Raw genomic sequence first — 21,022 nt, 5'->3', positions numbered from 1 at the left:
TGATGAGAGTGGTTGCTTTTCGAAACCCAGTTCTTTTATGGCCACCCACACAGCTGAAGGGTTTGTCCAGTAGAACAATAGCCTCTGTATTTCATTGATGTTCCCATTCTGATGTTGTGCAATTAAAGTTGTTAGACTACTTTGAAACTGCTTTAAATTCAACATGAGTTTAGGAACACCATCAGGGAGAACTGAAGGCTTTAAAAAGGATAAAAATAATATATAAAGGGAGAATTAAAAATTTTAATAAGAGGGTTCAGCTTTGCTCAAGAGTTAATTTGGGCTTTTTATTTCTGTGACTTACTTTTTGACACAGTTTTTTGACATAGGTCTTAAAGGGATGGTTCACCCAAAATGAATTATTTTAAAATGACTCATCATTTTCTAACCTTCAAGGTGTTTAAATTTAATGCTTTTTTTAGTAGATCTAAAACCGTCTAGTTTGTGATTTTAATGTACATGTGTGTATGTGTGTATGTATTTGTTTTAATCTGACTGGTTCTTTTTCTCTTTAGATAATGCCCCTAGATAGCAGACTCTTCGCCTCACTGGCTGTTGGCCTCCAGATTGTAGAGGATGCCTCCCGGAAGCGCACACGGCCCACCCTAGGCTTCCTGTGCTGCTTCAGCAGCAGTGAACCCCCTGAGATCAACCTGAAAGACAGTGTACCGCTGCAGCTGCTGGAGTTCAGTGCCCCTATGCCCCCAGAGGAAGAACTGCATGCCCGTTTCTCTGAATTAGTGGTTAGTATTTTCCATCTATTCTGGTGGTCCATAATCCATAATCTATGTAACATATAAGTGGAAAATTTAAGGGGCTAACTGTACAATCAGTAGGGCCTTTTGCACTGCAGGAACTCTGTTTGGAGGAACTAAATAAGCTCCTACTTCAAAGTAGGGTCTAAAAACGTTCTAGGAACTATCAGTGATGTAAGTGTAAGCTGATTGGCTAAACACATACAAAAAAATGCTGTGATTTTAAATGCAGTGTAAACATTGTATCATCTTATTACTTTTGTAAACAGCATTTACCTGAAGACTTTGTCTACTGTCTACTTCTAGTTTTAGTTTAGTAAGACCCTGCTGCTTTTGACACAGTTAACCACAAGAGTTTTTTTTTTGCCCTATTGGCAAAGGGCATCTCAGGCACCACACTGCTATGGTTTGAGCCTTAGCTCTTAGATAAGATCAACTCAAAATTGCCAGTACAGAACTGCTTGTGATTACATCAAATGCATTGTTTCATCACAGTTTCACCATCCATGCATGTCACACTTCTGTTTATCATTTTGCACTGAATACCTATAGCTGCATAAAATTCAAGGCATTGTGATAGTCTCCCCACAGATTACACTCTACTGACTGTAAATAACTTAACCTTATTTATAGGTGTAATGCTACTTATAATCAATATTTTGCAAAAGAGGCACAAAATCACAGATTTTTAAATGAAATGTTCCGTCCTGGTAGAATGCTCTGCCCAACTCAATCTGAGCAATTGATTCCTTAGCCACCTTCGAGAAGCAGCTAAAAACACATCTCTTCCATCTTTATTTAACCCTCTAACTGTCATGACTCTGTGACTCTTTCCGATGGCCACCTGAGGAACCTCCTGAGTACTAGTTTTCAGAACTACAATTCTCGCCATGTCTCCACTCAGCCCTAATTAGCTGTCCAAGTGTACCTTGTTAAGACTGCTATTTAAGCTGCAACCAGCCTCCAGCACATTAAGAAGTCTTATCATTGTCCTGGCTGATAATTCCAAACGTTATTCCCACTGCTGTCGTCTTCTTTGTGTTTGACCTTGTTCTGTTTACCGATTATCCTGATTGTTTGCTGCCTACCTCTCGACCCTCTGCCTGTTTACCCTGACTCTGATTATTATCTGTCTGCCTCGACCATTGCCTGCCCCTGTTTACGATTCTTCTTACCTGTGATATTCCTTTATTGTTGCTGACTTACTGCTTGTTTGACCATTCTTATTAAAGAGCATGCAAATGGATCCAACCACTTCTGACTCCTCATTACACTAACTCTAGCACTCTTAAAAAAAAAAAGATTTGCACATATACACTTCTCTAATCTTGTCGTATTCTGTTTATTTGCCTTTTTATTTACTATACAATTACAAAAGCAAAAAGGCCTCTAACATAAACTTGATCTGTTCTTTTCTTAAAAAAAAAACAAAAACCCCCACTTTGCTACATGTATTAACTGAGGCTTGTTATAGCACTCGCATATCATTGCTCTTTTGTTGATTTTGATGGCTTACATTGTCTTCATTTGTAATTTGTTTTGGATAAAATAATCTACTAAATGTAAATGTTTAAGAGAAAATTGAGTTTAATGATTGCAAAAATCTTTTTTCTGTCCGGCTTTGCCAGCCCTGTATTTGAGTTAAAAACAGAATGTGGGAAGGAAAAAATAAAGCTCATTATTTGGAGAAGGCCCAATATATGGGAGCACTTAGGTAATTCACAGCAACCTCATGCTTGATACAAAAAGAAAGGACTTGTAGATTAATTGTAGATTGATAAATATAAATAATGATTGTAACTGAAAAAATGCAGACTGCTAACATGAGCCATTCATTTAAACAAACAAGCAAGCAAACAAACAGTCTTATTGAACCACTGTGCAAAACAAAAAAAATTAAATGGCTTGTCTGCACACATGGAGCAAAAAGACATACTAAAGACATTTACTAAAGACAAAACAAAGTGTTTTCCGTAAATGTGGAATATGTCAAAATAACTCTTTGCAGTAATTAAATATTCTCTCACGGGACATTTTAAGTAACCTGATAGAACTGGTTCACAGCTGACAAGATTATGAGTTTTAACAGTTTTTTGGAATATGATATGAGAAACATTCATTCAGGCCAACTCTCTACTCTTCTGTGAAGATGTGCACAGTTGTGTATATAATTTGATTTGTATTCATTAACTGATGAATCTTTATGAATCTGTGGGGTTGTGATTGTAATATAAATATGCTAGGTAGTGCCTGCAATGTAATCTAGTTACTTGATATAACTGTAACTACAATGCAACAAGTGGAAAAATAATAGTGATTTACTAAAAATGCGCTAATTAAAGAACACTGATACAAACCTAATTTACATATCAATCAATGCAATAACCAAGCGCAGCTCAAATTAGTGTCACAAATAAAGAATAAAGTTTCTTTTATTGTATAACTCCTAGTTGAGAGTTCCAAGTTATTTTATTTCCTAAAGCAAAATAAAAATAGCTTGGCAAACATTATGTTTGGATAATGTGTTCTGTGGAAAAAATCCTTTTACTTCTGCCATGCACTCTCTGTTCTCTGTGGTGCCTCCTCCTAGCAATAATGTTATCCATTTCAAGCACAAAATATTGTATATATTATTGCTTTTTGGGGCATTGAATAATGGCACAAATGCCATTCATTTGACAAGCATAAACTTTAGTTTAGTGCATTGTTTGAACTACGCCTCTGTGGCTCTCTTCGACGGCCACCAGAGGAAACCCTCTCCTGAGTACTAACAGTCTCGGACTACATTTTCCATCATTACCCATACCTAGGACTGATTACCTGCCCAGGTTTAACGCACCAAGCCCCTTTATAAAAGTGCTCAGTCTCCAGCTCTTTGCAAAGTCTTATCCTTGCCCCAGTTGGTAATTCTGAGCATTTACAATTCTGTTTGCTTGAACTGTTTATCGTTTCTCTGATTGTTTGCTGCCTGCCTTTTGACCCTTTGCCTGTGTACCTCAACCTTGATTTGTTTACTGCCTGCCTCGACCCTCGCTTGACACTGTTTACTATCCTGCCGCTGCCTCTGATACCCCTGTCTCTGTTGTTGATCACTCCTGTATGAATATTCTTATTAAAGAGCTAGGAAATGGATCCAACTGTATCTGACTCCTCGTTAAAGAAAACTTCGCCACTACAGGAGCCAGCAGCTCTGTACCATGTGTACCAAGCCACCACACTCACTTCTCATCATCAGCAACTGCTAAAGCTAACCACGCTAACTGAGGAGCTAGCTCATGCATTGCAGACACTCATGCCACTTACCAGCAATGCAGCTAATCCTTCTCTTCGATTTTCTCTGTCCAATAAGTTTGATGGCAATCCTGCCAAGTGTAAGGGTTTCCCAGTCCAATGATCACTGTTCATCAATCAGCAGTCTCACCTATATCCCACAGATGAGTTGCCAAGTTCATTATTGGCTGGGAAGGTGCTGGATTGGTCTACAAATCATGTGGAAGGGCAGACAAGTGACTTTCCTTTCTTACTCCGATTTCCTGTGTCAGTTCAGAGATGTGTTCAAATGCCCAGTGGGAGGGAGAGAACCCAGGAACAGCTGCTTTTTCTGCAACAAGGTAACAACACAGCCACCTTACATACTCTTGCTGCACAAACCAGATGGAGTCCAGACCCCCTTAAACTGATGTACCGCAAAGGGCTTAACATCAACCTACAAAACGAGCTTGCTTGCCGTGATGATGGGAAAACCCTGGAACAGCTTACCATCCATGTCAACAATTTGATGAGGACTCGTCAAGGTGCCACAACTTCGCAGACACTCAAACTCTCAACTGTCACGCCTGAACAAAAACCAATGCAGCTCAACTATACTCGTCTATGTTGAGAGGAACGTGAGAACAGTCTGGACATCTGCGAGCCTACTGTCCTCGACAGCCCACGTGTTCCAGAAAGGTTGCGGTGAGTGTTTCACCATCTCCGGAACCCCTTAGTCTACCAATTGTTTTAAAACTTAATGATGTGTGTGTAAAAGCTGATGCTTTAATTGATTCTGGGGCTGTGGGATTTAACCTTTGCTAAAGCTGATAATCTTCCCCTTCTTCCATGTAATTCCAGTGTCAGTGGCAACTCTAGATGGTCGTTCATTGGGATCAGGAGAAATTATCTTTGTCACTCAGGAGATTACACTTCAAGCCAGTGCTCTACATAAGATTAGTCTTTTACCATTGGCTCACCTCAGTGCCTCATCACCCTCTGGCTTTCCTGGCTAGAACAGCACAAGCCCAATATCTCTTGGTCCCATAAGGAGCTCACTCAATGGGGAGAGAAATGTACTCACCTCTGTCTCTCTCTTCTCTGTGCGTCAGGGATTCTCCATGATCAAATCAATTAATCAGTCAGATTCCCCACTGATACCAACTGAGTACCAAGATCTGGCGGTGGCTTCCAGTGAACAGGAGGCCATGAAATTATCGCCACATCGACCATTTGACTGCGCTTTTGTTCACATCCCAGGCTCCAAGAATGGTAAGGCCAACACACTCTCCAGGCAGTTTGAGAAGACAGTTAGCTCTCCCAGTCATTTACTCATTGAACCACTTCATCATCAACCCGTTTTCTCTGCTCCTATTGCCATGCCAATCAACAGGATTGGAGCCGTTATCTTCTTTGGGTTGAATATGTCCAGAACTCCATCTGGAAGGAGTCCACTGGACTGACTCCCTTCAGTGTGTTCTGGGTTTCCAACCACCATTATTCCCCTGGTCAGTCGAACCTTCTGACCTTCCTGCAGTCAACACCTGGCTTCAGAGGAGTGAGGAGACCTGAAACTCCGCTCACATCCACCTGCAACAAGCAGTCAGAACCGTGAGAGAACAAGCCAATCGTTGTCGCAGAGAGTCTCTGGCCCTCACACCTAGGCAAAGGGTCTGGCTATCCTCCCGGGATTTGCACCTTTTCCTTCCCTGCAATACCCTGCTGGATATGTGGGTCCCTTCAAAATCCTTAGACAGATCACTCCTGTTTCCTACTGTTTAGCATTGCCCTCTAATTATTGTATTTCTCCTACTTTTCATGTGTCCTTGCTCAAACCCACTGGTGGCCCAGAGAGGAGAGAGGGACCAAGATAAGGCAGTGGAGAGCGAAACCTCTCCCTTGATCATAGACAAACATATGAGACCACTTCAGCACTAGATAAACTCCCGAATTCCGAGTTGTGTCATACAACAACCATTAGGGGGGTATACACATGTCACAGCTCACCCTCCATCTCCTTCAATGGAGTCAATCAATCAATCAATCAATCATTTTTATTTATATAGCGCTTTTAACAACACAGGTTGCATCAAAGCACTGTACAGTATAATGACAGGGATGTATAATGACAGGGATGTATAATGTGTGACCAATTTTTATTAAATGCAGAGACGGTCTCTGTAGTCAATTCAACGATAGTCACTAGAAGTTAAGTGTCCCCAACCAAGCAAGCCAGAGGCGACAGCGGCAAGGAAACAAAACCCCATGCATACAGAATGGAGAAAAAAAAACCTTGGGAGAAACCAGACTCAGTTGGGGTCAGTTCTCCTCTGACCGGACGCCAGCACTTAAATTCCAGTTCAATTTTAAACGCAGCTGTGTCAGGTAGTGTAAATGACTTAGTGTGTGTGCGTGTGCGTGTGTGCATCAGGATCTGGTGATTGGTCCACGGGCGCATCTAGGTGTTCTGGTCTCTGATGAACATAATCTCTGGGTGCTGATCCACCATCTAGTCTGGATACAAACTGAAAACAGATTGAGAAAGAGACAGGACTAATATTAGCGTAGATGCCATTCTTTTTACGATGTCACAAGTACATCGTATTGTAGGAGATAGTTTTCCCGGTTCCAGCAAATCTAAGTAATGCAGCCTAAAAATCCTTTAACGGATTTGAATAATAAAAGGTGTGTTGGTGTGTTATGTGTAGGCTAAGTTAAAAGAGATGTGTCTTTAATCTAGATTTAAACTGGCAGAGTGTGTCTGCTTCCCGAACAGAGTTAGGAGATGGTTCCAGAGTTTAGGTGCTAGATAGGAAAATGATCTGCCATCACGCAGTTGATTTTGATATTCTAGGTATTATCAAATGGCCAGAGTTTTGAGAACGCAGCGGACGTGCAGGACTATAATGTGATAAGAGCTCGCTCAAGTATTGAGAGATAAACCATTCAGGGCTTTATAGGTAATTAATAAGATTTTAAAATCTATTTGATGTTTGATAGGAGCCAGTGCAGTGTTGACAGAACCGGGCTAATATGATCATACTTCCTTGTTCTAGTAAGGACTCTGGCTGCTGCGTTTTGGACTAGCTGAAGTTTGTTTATTAAGCGTGCAGAACAACCACCCAATAAAGCATTGCAATAATCTAACCTTGAGGTCATAAACGCATGAATTAATATTTCTGCATTAGAGGTTGAAAAGCATAGGTCGTAATTTAGATATATTTTTAAGATGGAAAAACGCAGTTTTACAGATGCTAGAAACATGATTTTCAAAGGAAAGATTGCGGTCAAACAGCACACCTAGGTTCCTAACTGATGATGAAGAATTAACAGAGCAGCCATCAAGTGATAGGCTGTGTTCTAGATTATTATATGTGGGTTTTTAGCACCTCTGTTTTTTCAGAATTTAACATTAAGAAGTTACTCATCATCCAGCTTTTTATATTGACTATGCATTCTGTTAGTTTCTCAATTTGGTGTGTAACACCAGGCTGCGCTGAAATATAGAGTTGAGTATCATCAGCATAGCAATGAAAACTAACACCATGACTCTGATAATATCTCCCAGAGGTAACATGTACAGGTTGAAAAGTAATGGTCCTAGCACTGAGCCTTGAGGAACTCCATAATTCACTTTTGATCGATATGATACCTTCTCATTTAATGCCACAAACTGATAGCGGTCAGATAGATATGATTTAAACCATGCTAAGGCGCTTCCTCTAATGCCAACATAGTTTTCTAGTCTATCCAAGAGAATGTTGTGATCGATAGTATCGAATGCTGCGCTAAGATCTAATAGCACTAATAACGAGATAAAACCACGATCAGATGATAGAAGCAAGTCATTAGTAACTCTAATGAGAGCAGTCTCAGTACTATGGTGCGGTCTAAAACCTGATTGGAAATCCTCACAGACACCATTTTTTCTAAAAGGAATACAGTTGTGAGGATACTACCTTTTCTAGTATCTTTGACAGAAAAAGGAGATTAGAGATTGGTCTGTAATTTACTAAGTCTTTGGGATCAAGATGTGCTTTCTTAATGAGAGGTTTAACTACAGCCAGTTTAAAGGTTTTGGGAACATAACCTAATTACAATGAATTAATAATGTTCAAAATAGGATCTATGACTTCTGGAAGCAGATCTTTTAATAGTTTAGATGGAATAGGGTCTAACATACATGTTGCTGGTTTAGATGATTTAACAAGTTTGTACAAGTCTTCTTCTCCTATAATAGAGAAAGAGTGTAATTTTTCCTTAGGGGATCTAAAGCTCATTATCTGATGTGAAACTGTAGTTGACGGCTGCATAGTTACAATTTTTTCTCTGATGGTATCAATCTTAGAAGTAAAGAAATTCATGAACTCATTGCAGCTATACTCTTGGGGCATATTAGCACCTGTTGATGCTTTATTTTTTGTTAATTTAGTTACTGTACTGAATAAATACCGGGGGTTGTGTTTGTTTTCTTCTAAAAGGGATGAAAAATAATCAGATCTTGCTATTTTTAATGCTTTTCTGTATGACAGCATACTCTCCCGCCAGGCAATAATGAAATACTTCTAATTTGGTTTTTCTCCACCTGCGCTCCATTTTCCGGGCTGCTCTCTTTAGGTGCGTGTGTTGTCATTATACCATGGAGTCAGATTGTTTTCTTTTATCTTTTTAAGTGCAAAGGAGCAACTGTATCTAAAGTGCTAGAAAAAAGAGAGTGCATAGTTTCTGTTACATCATCAAGTTTTTGCGTCGTATTGGATGAGCTAAGGAATTGAGATAAGTCAGGAAGGTTATTTAGAAAGCTCAGTCGCAGTTTAGATCACTGTGCGCTGTGCACTGGAGCTCAATAGTGCAACTGATGTGCTTACACTACAACTCACCTTCCCGAAGAATGATGACTTTGAGATGACTCAGCAGATTTGGAGTGTTGATCTGTTAGCATAGCAACTTTACCTGTGGCCACATACCAACAGCTGTACACAGTACAAATTGTTTGAAAGCAGCTTTACAGAAAATGCAGTTATAAGTAATCAGGGGTGACTGTGTCAAAGTACTGTCCATATGGTAGAACTGTATAGTTCCAAAATAAATGCAGATTAGTGTTTTATTAATAATATTGCTGTATTTCTTAGTGAAGTTTCACATACACTACCTTTTGCTTTTATTCTTTTAAAAATATTTTTAGAAGATTTATCATTTATTTTTAGATGATTAGAGAATGACATGACATAATAACAGAATAGTCGGCTTCCTGGCTACTGTCCTCAGTCAGCCCTGCTGTTTATGCCCTGTGACTTATCCTGATTAGATCTTGATGAGAAGGGAGTTGGCCAGTCATTATGAAAGATTGTTCCTGTCAGTTTAGGAGCTAAATAAGTATTAATCTAAAGGCAAGTATTAATGCATGTTGCTGAGTGTTTTGACAGCACTCAAACGAATAATTCACCCAAAAATGCACAGTCCATCATCCAAGAAACACCAAAGTTTTGTTTTGTTTTTTTTCTTTATGAACAGATTATACTCTCTTCAGTAATGTGAACTGGGAGTCTTGACGTCCCAAAGGAAATTCTGGGAAAGTAGTTAATTAAAAGTCACTGTGTTGCTAGTGTTTCTCCCTTTATTGTAGCTCTCAGATTTCATTTAGATTACATGCAAATATGCTTTTGTTGTTAAAAAAAATAGACACATAGGAGACAAAAGGGTTTAAAATGGTTAATATCTTACCCTATTTTTTATTGGTAGGTATTACAGTATATCTGCATATTCAGGTTAATTATTCTTCATTTCTGTGTATCTGTATGAGGGTTTCTGCTTGGTCACTATTGGCTGGTTTCCTGTTATATGTTCCCCATATGACTTCCTTACATTTCACCATCTCTAAATTGTTCCTTCTCTGTCTTTACTGCATCTCACTCCCTGCAGCTCAGTCCCTTTAGCACTGCCTTTTGGTGTTTCACTATTAATGTATGATTTTTGTGGTACAATTCACTCTGTAATTTACACTTTCTGTAGTTCTCTTTTTTTCTGTCTTCTGTAAAAGATTAGTATGATATTTTTACTAAATAGTTTTGATAAATCTTTTTCAGATTTATTAAGTATTACTTTATAAAGTATTAAGCTATCAGCTCCATCATTTCAAACAGACACTGCCAGAGTAAGTTACTTTTCAAAACATGGCCTTTGCATCAGGCATAATCTGAAAGTCTAGTGAAAAATAAAATTAATGTAATGATAGTCATACTGATGTAAATGTAAAACACAGTTTACCTTATAGTTAGTGAGCTGTGCTTACTGTAGTTGTTATACTTACTAGGTTTTATTAATGAACCGCAAATATGGTTATTAGTTTTTGTATTTTGTATTGTGTTCATTAATGATCTTTTACACTTTTAATGTTTTTCATAAACCACTTGAGAAGCTTTTAATTTGAATGATGTAATATAAATAATTGTGATACATGCTGAAGTCACATACTGACTTCATCATCATTCGCACGCAAATCACAACAATGGTAACAATTAGTTATATTACATTTATTAGTTATATAAGCATTTTATTTGCTCTTTTTGATGTGCTACTACTGACACAAGACAGCAAATTAAATTTGCTAATAAAAACAACAAGAACTGTAAAATGTATTTTGCCACAATGCACTCTGGGAGTCACTGGGTAGCTATGCCATGAGAATTCAACTTAAAATAATTGTTAAAATACGTACATTTTAGAGCAACCAGTTTCCTCAGAGTTTTTAAATAAATTCAACATAACCGGTTTTAGAGTGCACGATGCATACACTTTACAGCATGAATTGTGGTAATTCATATTTAAATTATACAATTGTTTGTATTGTTTCAGTTATGTTTATAATAAATAAATACATTTTCATTTAGGGGAACATGATTAAGTAGCCCTATTTAATATTATTTTAATACATTATTATATTATATTAGATAAATTTGTCAGATCAGTTGTAGAATCAGGAAATTCTACTACTAAATATTATACACCCTCAGCTTTTATAGATATATGGATATATGTATGACTCAGCTGTCATGTCCTCTCCTTTCCTCAGGATGAACTGGATCTCACAGACAAAAACAGGGAAGCCATGTTTGCTTTGCCTGCTGAGAAAAAATGGCAGATCTATTGCAGCAAGAAAAAGGTGAGTCCTTCACAGCATGATCATTAAAGGTTTTTTATGTTACTGGATACTTTTTTATTTTGCATTCTTTGTAAGAAAGAAAATAATTTTTTTGCACTGATTTATATTTTTCATTGTGAGACAATGAAATGAGAAATGAAAAATCTGAAACCTCTGAAAATAAACAACACTTATCACACACACAGCCTCTCCCTTCCTCCTTTGGAGACTATCCTTTTGAATTCCATGTCTGTGGTCAGCCACTTTCAGGATATTACTCTCTTTAACCCTGATTACAGAGGGAGAGGAGACATTGGATTCTTTCAGAAGCCTCTGTGGAATACAAATTTAAACAAATGGGTTTTAGCCGTTTCAAGGTTGTTTTTATGGAAGTGGTATTGTTTTAAAAGGACCTGCAAAATGAACAACAGCTACTTCAGTTCCTGTCTGAAAATGTTATATTTGATTCCATTATATTGTGGCGAGGAAGCACAAGAGAAACAGGTGAGTGGAAATCCCCGGAGGGCGTATTTATTAAACAACAGCAATACGTGAGCAGTGAGTTCAGTGAGCACAGCGGTGAGTCTGGTGAGTGCAGCAGTGAGTCGTCTTCCGTGTTTCCAGTGCTCAGAGTAGTGAGGGAGTCCACGGTGAGGTAATGGGAAATTAGCTCAGGTAGGCCCGTCACGGTGTGGCTTCTGGGAGACAAAGAGAGAGACAACAGGTTAGCATCCAACTCGAGTCTCGTGGCTCACTGAAGCCGCCGCCTGGCCGGGCTTATCTGGCCCGCGGCTGACGAGCTCCAGGTGCGGTGAATCCGTCGATGAGTGGCTGGTGCAGGTGTTCCAGGTTTGTTCCCAGGGCAACGCTGATGGGTCCTCGGGGCCGCTCGTCAAAATATCTACAAAGTCTTATATAAAGCTTAGGTCCATGATACCCACATGCTTGTGAGGTAGGAATTATAGGTAAATTGGTTTGCATTGGATTATAGCTACTAAAACAGATCCTGGAACAAAGTTGTCATCAGTTGAGGTTCTCTTGATGTTCCTGCACTCAAAAATGATTTCCTCTTACAGCAAAAGTTTAAAAAGAGAGAAAAAATTATCAAACCAAATCCAGGCAAAAGGAAGCAGATCAAACAACAGACGTCTTGGAAAAACAAGTTTTAGAGAATTGCAGTAATAGAAATTACCATACAAACCCACCACATGACCTGCTTAAAATGCACAGCAGTGTAAACGGAACAAGCAAAGCTGTGTGTTTAAGGAAGCAATCAAAAGAAAGTTCTGAAAATTGGAGCTATTTTTCTGGGGCTCACTGTAAGAGAAAACTATTAAGTAAATATCTGCACAGCCTTGAGATATCACTTGTTCATGACCTCAAGGTCTTCAGTTCTTCTGTTTGTTAGGAACACTGTTTATTCACTTGCCACTTATGCAGATGGCTAAAGCATACTTTAGATTCTTTATTGCAACAGACAGCAATTCAACTGTTTTCAATAAGAAGGTAGAGTTTACCCCAAGTTCATTCATTTCTTAATCCGAATTTCTGTGTAGTGCAAGAGTTCTGATTAACTATTTTCATGCCTCTGTAATAGCATTTTATTTTTTTTTATTTAAACATGTCTTTTATGTTAAAATAATCAAATTCTAAATAAACATGGAAAGCTTTAAAGACAGCAATATTATTATTTGATATTTGTTTATTAATTTTGAATCTCCAAAAAATCTGATATTGTTTTAAAAATCTATATTATTGTATTAGCTCACAGATTCCGTTGTGGCAGTTACCAACTACAAGGTCTGGTTCACTGACTGAACAACAAATAAGCCAATATCTTGCTGTGGTCTACTGAACAATCATTTATCAGACGAAAATTCTGTACTACTTAAAATAGAATCTTTATCCTGTGTTCATTTCTTAGGAACAAGAGGACCCCAACAAGCTTGCTACCAGCTGGCCTGATTACTATATTGACCGCATTAACTCCATGGCAGCTGTAAGTACTTCCTTTATGTTTCAAACATGTACAACAAACTTTTTGTACCCTTTGTGATGAAATCAATTTTGATGTAAATTAATGTGGAATAAAAATTAATGCTGAAATAATAATAAATGAATGCTAGTAGAATGTCATTCATTTACATCGTCATGAATATAGACTGCCAAAATATAATCATTCTATAATGTCCTTATAGAACTGTTATATAATAATAAGCTACACTGCAGATGTAAGCTGCCCTTAACAACACACATTATAGTGATTTTGCAGATGCTTGTTGGTTATTGTCAGTGGATTCCCAGCCTTGGTCTAGTACATCATGTCCATGCAAATTATCTTCATTATTTATCTTAAATGCTTTAGCAATCAAGGTCTTGATAGAGAAATATGATATGTCTTGGGTTATTTGACTGTAACCCTGTTCCCTGTAAAAGCGGGAATGAGATGCTGCACTCTAATGCTAATGAGAACATTCTTTGTTTGACTGGTTGTTGAAGCATGTCTGTCAAACACGCCAAAAGTTTGGCTTATATAACCTTGGTTAGCCATCAAGTGTTAGACTGTGTTCTAGATTCTTACATGTGGGCTTTTAGGTCCAATTATTAGCACTTCGGTTTTTCAGAATTTAGCATTAAGTTATTCATGATCCAGTTTTTTATATCGACTATGCATTCTGTTAGATTCTCAATTTGTTGTTTATCACCAGGCTGTGCTGAAATATACAGCTGAGTATCATCAGCATAGCAGTGAAAGCTAACACCATGTCTCCTGATAATATCTCCCAAAGGTAACATGTATAGGTTGAAAAGTAACGGTCCTAGCACTGAGCCTTGAGGAACGCCATATTTCACGTTGGACTGCCCAAGTAACCACCTTGAGAAACTCTTCATATGCTCATCACGAGAGGAGCATTCTAAGGTGGTACTCTCCATCTTGGCAGAAGAAAGAGAAGGAGTATCTTCCGTCCATTCAGAAGAAGCGTGCTTGAGACGCAGACTAGAGAGCACACCTCAAGCAGTTTGACATGCAATCTCTAGGATTGTGTTGAGGGAGCAACGGCTCACTGTTTCTCTCTGAAGAAAGCTAGCCACACTCAAAGCACTTTGATTGAGAGGAGATCGCATTCTCCCTTGAGGCTGAGGACAGTGTGTTCTTCCCCACCTCTTTTCTATGCCATTTTTTCAAAGAACGATAGCTTTCTGCTTTATTTGTTTTTCTTTCTTTCTCTTTCTCTTTTTCTTTCACACTCACACACACACACACACACACAATGTGGTCCTTGAAGACAAAGGCCTAAGGATGGCTCAGTTGGGGCCAGTTCTCCTCTGGCTGTATGACAATACATTACCATATTTATGCGTTATAACTAAATTAAACGATTCAATAATATTTAAAAGGTTTCTTGCCAATACTGTGTCATACTTTGTCCTCATTCCACCTAAAAGTTCTTTGAAATCAAAAAAAAAAAAATCATTTTCTTTGGGAGGCCAATATATTAAAAAATATTGAGGAACATAGGACAAATATAAAAAGAAGACTGAGCCCTTGATGGCAAGCCATACACGCCTATATGATCTGTCCACAAGGCTCATCTAGGTGTTCACGGTCTCCGATGCTGATCTGGTGCTGATCTGCCATCTGATCTGGATATGAACTGAGAAACAGAATAAGAAAGAAACAGATATTACAATAAATTACATTCTTTTATGATGTAACAAGCTGTTCTAATGCAGACTAAAAATCCTACAATGATTTTAAATAATAAAGCTTATTAGTGTGTTATGTGTAAGTCAGGTTAAAGAGATGGGTCTTTAATCTAGATTTAAACTGACAGAGTATGTCTGCTTCACAAAGATTATTCCAGAGTTTGGGTGCTGAAATAGGAAAAGGATCTGCCACTCATGATCGATTTTGATTATTCTAAGCATTATCAAATGCCAGAGTTTTAAAAACGCAGCAGAAGTACAGGACTATAATGCTATAAGAGCTTGCTCGAGTGTTTAGGAGCTAAAAAATTCAAGGCTTCATAAGTAATTAACAAAATCTTAAAATATATCCAATGTTTAATAGGGAGCCAGTGCAGTGAAGGCAGAACCGGGTTAATATGGTCATAATTCCTGATTCTAGTAAGGTCTCTAGCTGCTGCGTTTATCAAGCGCACAGAACAACCACGTAGTAAAGCATTACAATAGTCTAATACTGCATTTGACATTGAGAGCATAGGTCACAATTTAAATATGTTTTTGGGATGGAAAAACAAAGTTTTACAGATGCTACAAACTGGTTTTCAAATGAAAGATTGCTTTCAAACAGCGCAACTAAGTTTCTAACTGATAAAGAGGAATTAACGGAGCAGCCATCAAGTGCTAGACTGTGTTCATGATTATTACATGTGGGATTTTTAGGTCCTATAATTAGCACCTAATTAGCATTAAGAAATGACTTGTCATCTGTTTTATATTCACTGTGCATCCTTTTAGTTTTTCAATTTGTTGTCTTTCATCGGGCCGTGAAGAAATAAAAAAAAGTTTCATAGCATAACAGTAAAGCTAATACTATGTCTCCTTATAATATCTCCCAAGCATTCCTATCCCAGTGTTCTGTGGTGTTTGCCCTACAGCACCTGAGGAATTCAAGGGGGCATTTGCCCTGACGCTTCTAAATGGCAAAGCTTATGACTGGGAAATGTCTGTCTGTGAGACTCTTTTGAGTATTTTTGCCTGTTTTTATTTAGGACAATAACTCTTCTAACTCCTGATTGATTCTGGGTGTGAGGGTAACTTCATAGATAGGGCTCCTTAGCCGCTCAGTGGGGGATTTCTGCCATTCCTCTTCCTGAACCTATCCCAGCATGTTCCCTGAATGGCACCTTAAATACCACTGTCTCCTGTACAACTCCTCCTGTCTCCAGTCTCGTTGTGTCTGGCAATCACAATGAGGTGATTACTCTGTACCTTATTGATTCCTTGAGTGCCCCCACTATCTTGGTTGGCACAGCATGGCCCTCACATAGATTGGTCTAGTAACTCTGTTTTGCCTTCCAGACCCTAAACATCAATTCATTGTTGAGGTGAATGCCTCTGAGGTCGGAGCAGGTCCGGTCCTCTCACAGCGGTTGCACCAGGATGAGAAGGTGCATCCCTGTGCCTTCTTCTCGTACTGCTTCAGTTCCTCTGAGCAGAATTACAACATAGGTAACTGGGAGTTGTTAGGCTGGCTGTCAGGCTGGTTTAAGGGGAATGGCTTCACTGGTTGGAGGGTGCAGCTCAGCCCTTCCTGGTCTGAACAGATGGTCTGAGCTCCCGTCAGGCTTGCTGAGCCCTCTGGTCTGGTGTTTTTGCACTAGAAAAAGGCTCTTGATCGTTATTCATGGAATTGAAGTTAAAAATCACAAACCTTTGACAAAAGATGGCGCTATACCTCGCTTTATTGACCTATTGCCAGTCTCTAACTCTAATTAATACTGATATGTGTGGTATCTTTTTTTGTACAACTAGCTTCACATTTCATCAGAAAAAGCATTCTGAAAATAACACACTTCCTGCTGCTAGTTGGTAGCACTATAACTCCTAATAGTCACATCTATGTGATAGGCATTGTACAACGAACACTCCCCTGAGGTTTGAAAATCAAACTATGTATGTGGATTTATTAGACACTTCCTGTTTCTCATTTCTTGCTATAACGTCATTGACTTGCCATGGGCAAACCATTTGAGATCAAAAATTCCTTCGCATTCCTTAGCATCACCAATGTCTTGAGATCATGTTCACTGAATAGGAAATTCTCAGAGGAGTATATACATTTTTAGTGCATGCACTTTCTGAATAACCAACTTTCTGTTTGGCAGAGCCTATAACATACAGCATGAAAGTTGTTGGGCCTCTAAGGGCCATTAGGATTCCAACATATATACCAGCTTTCAAGAGTTTAAAATGTTGAGAATAGTGGGAAAAAAAGAAACCTTAAAAAAACAATACAGGTTTGACAGTGGGGCCTAATAAGGCAGTTGTCTATGGCCTGGTTGAGTTAGTTGTTAAGTTAGTAGTGTGCTGTCACAATATTCAAGAGACAGTTTCACACATCTAATACTGTATATCGATTAACATGCACCAGTTTATATTCATAGACAAAACTGACTTTTGTGTTACTATGTGTCACGGTTGTGGTTAGCAGGAGAGCACACAACTAGCATAAGGAGTAAATTAAACGCTTTAATCTACTCAGAGATGAAAATAAACTATATAATTACTTCAGAATGCAGCGGCACGGCTGGTCTTCATTAAGCCCAAAAGAGCCCATGTTACACCTCTCTTTATCTCCTTACATTGGCTCCCGGTTGCAGCTCGCATCAAGTTCAAGGCACTGATGCTTGCATATAGAACAACCACAGACTCAGCACCGGTCTACTTCCACTCACTATTACAAATCTACTCGCCCTCTAGAAGTCTGAGATCTGCTAGCGAGCGACGCCTCGTGGTACCATCTCAAAGAGGCTTAAAATCACTCTCCAGAACTTTCTTGTTCTCTGTTCCTGGCTGGTGGAATGATCTTCCCATACATAGCCGAATGCTGGATCTCTGTTAATCTTTAGGAAACAGTTGAAAACTCACCTCTTTCAGCAATACTTGACCTCATCTTAAAAAAAAAAAGAAAAAAGAAAAGAAATTCTCACTTCTCCTTCCCCTTGTTTATTCCTTCCCTTTCTGTCTTGTACTAATTTGAACACTGCCTGTGACTTGGTGTTACAAGCACTTACTCTGTCTGTTTGTCTCTCAAAAAAATGAATCGCTTGATGTACTCTCAAATGTAAGTCGCTTTGGATAAAAGCGTCTGCAAAATGACTAAATGTAAATGTAAATGTATAATTGCAGGCAGGCAGGCAGGCAGGCAGGCAGGCAGGTAGACAGGACAAAACCACATGCACATAAAGACGAGATTGGACAAACAGAACTGAAATCACAGGACTTAAATATTCAACGGAATTACTTAATAAACTACACACAGCTGAAGACAATAAAGACAAATTAACTAAAGTGGGTTAAACGGAACACATGACAAACAACAAAAACAATAACAAAAAGTCCAAAGGCGTGACACTATGACATTTGACACAAGCCATCTCGCAAAACCTTATTTAAGAAGTTTAAACTGACAAGGTTTTATTTGTTGCATGAGCTGCAAAGCACTACAATATTTTACATTGGCAGAGAAGTGCAAAACAAATTACAATTATGAAAACAAAATAATAAATCACATATGCAATCTAAAAAACAAGTTAACAAATTTGGAAAAAAAAACACACAAGTCAGAAAACACGACAAACCAGATAAACTGAAAAAGGCAGGTATAGTTAGAGAATGGATTACTCACTGAACAAAAGATCAAAAAAAGATATAAACAGGAGACAAGATATAGTACAGCAGACTAGTAGTACATAAATTAAAGATGTTCTTAAAGTAGCTCAGTATAAATAAGTACTATCTTTACCGCGGGATTGAATATAATGTACTTCCAAATTTAGGGGTTTATATGGAAAAATTCTCAAGGTTTTGAAAGAGACACAAAAGAAAAGGATCATGTCAAAAAGCATTACAGGTAGCCTAGATAGCGATAATATTACATTTCTAACACAGTCGTGACATTGAAAAATCATGGTGCTTTTCATTTGCTATTTGGTCAAATGGGAATGCCCAAATAAGTAGTACACTTTTTTTATAGGGCTCAAGGCCAGCTATTTCAGCCGAGGGGAGCCTCAGTTAGGCAATAGAACAGCTGGCAATGGGAGGATTCACAAGAAGCAAACAGGTCGACTTGAGTGTCTCTGAATCAACTTACCGTCTAACTCCAGACAGAGAAAATAGATCCTCTCCACGACATGGAAATATGTTTCCTTCAGGTCAACCTCTGCAAACCAATCATGGTACACATCTGATCATGCATTTCTGAATGGGAGCTTGTGCAGGGCCCTGTTTAAAAATTTGTAGATCCAGGATTGGTTGAAGGCCACCATCTTTTTTGGGTACGATGAAGTAGGTACTGTAAAACCCCCGCGCCACCTCAGCTGGAGGGACCTGCTTGATTGCATCTTTGCCAGGAGGATAGCAATCTCTCCTCACAAGACAGAAGCGTTCCAGGCTGCCACAGAAGTCTTAAAAATGCCCCTGAACCTGGGAGGTTGGTAGGCGGGTGGATCGCATAGCCGAGCGAGGTGTCCCCATAAGCCAGCAAGAAGGGTTAGGGAATGCCATAATGCCTTGGGCATGCCCAAGCTCCTTGCAAGTGGCACCATCAGAGTGGGCCGTGATTTGTTATCAAGGACAGCACCCAGAAACCAGTCGTCCAGCCATGAGAGCTCAGGGCAAGGTGGCATGTGACACCTCGGCAGTCCAAGCAAGCATGGCTAGCAGCTTTGGGTCTGACCTGGCTGAAGCTGCAGCACTCCTCAGCTTACGATAGACCATGATCTTTTCCTCATGAAATGAGCGGAGTGCCCTGAATCGGCCCCTACCAATCACTTACAGCAGAAAATTAAACCGGGTGAGGACCAGAAGGTGATGCTATATCCTAAAGGATGGAGTGGCAGGGTTAAAGTGCCATCAGAAGCAGGGCCTCACAATGAGTGTTGTTCTAAATACTCAGACACTGAAGAGAGCACTCGCCACTGTCGTTCAAGATCAGGAAACAACCACACCCAAATAGGAAACAGCCGAAACTGCACTTTTAAAAGGTTTGAAAAGGCTGTGCACAGAAATTGCTCTTTAGGTAAGACACTCAGGGGAATCACCAGAACGCCTCTAATTCTGTAATGAATGCTACCCAAAACAGCTTCTGCTTCAGCTTCTCCTCTTTGTTTGTGTTGCACTTCAAGCTCGTAGTTAATGGACTGTGCTACGAAGCAAAATCTAATGAGTGGTTACACCTGTTGCTTATTTATACCGCGTGTGGAAGCGCTCAGGATTAGTTAACCACTTGCCAAATTTAATTTGCCGTTTTCTCTTATCAGAGCTAATATCAGAGCCCAATAATTGAAAAATGTTGTGTTATTTCCCATTAGCCAGAACAATACATTTTGGAAGCAAAATAGCTCAAAAATCTCACAAATGACCATTAGACTGGGCGTGGTTTTATAGCTTTTCTGGATCATTCCTTGACTGCTTGTTTTCAGTTTTATATATTTAAAACCACAGTAAAAGTTTGAAAAAGATCACCTTTATTTCAGATGCAGACACTATTTGCTTTTGATGAAGAGGAAATGGAGATGAGAAACAAGGTAGTAGAGGATCTAAAGACAGCCCTCCGGACGCAACCAATGAGGTAAGAGAATGCACTTTTCTAGATTGGGATGTCCCTGCAGTCTGTAGGGATTATATTATATTTAATATATAAACTTAATTTAAGCCCATGCTGTCTTTAGACTCTTACTTAGACTCTAGATGAAAGAGTCTTTTCATCTCTGCTAGTAAACAGAGCTTCTTCTTCTCTGAGTCACAAAGAAAAATGTGTAAGCTGTCAGTCACACTGTACTCAATCACCTCGAAATTAAAGGCAATTTAAATGGGACTGACTGTTATATTTTGTAATTAATCCCCATGTTGTTCCAAACCCATCTTCAGAACACAATTTAAGATATTTTGGTTGAAAAGCTGGAGGATTTTGACTGTACCATTGACTGTCATCTAATGAACACTGTCAAGGCCCAGAAAAGTATGAAGGAAATTGCCAGAATAGGCCATCTGCCATCAGTGGTTCAATCTAAATTGTATGAAGCGAAGAGAATACAAGAATGCACTTTTCAGTTCAGATTAAAGTGTGCATACATGTAGAAACATGTATTATGTTGCGGCTGACAGAAGTATGCGGTTTGCATGCAGT

At 38.9% G+C, this 21,022-nt stretch overlaps 1 protein-coding gene across 1 annotated transcript in view; it reads left to right on the top strand.

Annotated features, from left to right (window-relative positions):
- Positions 1-567: 567 nt before the first annotated feature.
- Positions 568-21,022, top strand: part of LOC122334885 (disheveled-associated activator of morphogenesis 2-like) — a 75,881-nt gene continuing 55,426 nt past the window's right edge. The window contains 4 exon segments of the mRNA XM_043232772.1: positions 568-743; positions 11,077-11,166; positions 13,070-13,144; positions 20,370-20,464. Coding sequence (XP_043088707.1) covers positions 699-743; positions 11,077-11,166; positions 13,070-13,144; positions 20,370-20,464 — 305 coding nt within the window. The 5' untranslated portion in view covers positions 568-698.

This window comes from Puntigrus tetrazona, unplaced genomic scaffold (genome assembly GCF_018831695.1).
Source record: "Puntigrus tetrazona isolate hp1 unplaced genomic scaffold, ASM1883169v1 S000000666, whole genome shotgun sequence".
Taxonomy (NCBI): Eukaryota; Metazoa; Chordata; class Actinopteri; order Cypriniformes; family Cyprinidae; genus Puntigrus; species Puntigrus tetrazona.
The sequence above is the reverse complement of the archived record's forward strand: the minus strand, read 5'-3'. Positions and strand labels throughout refer to the sequence as shown.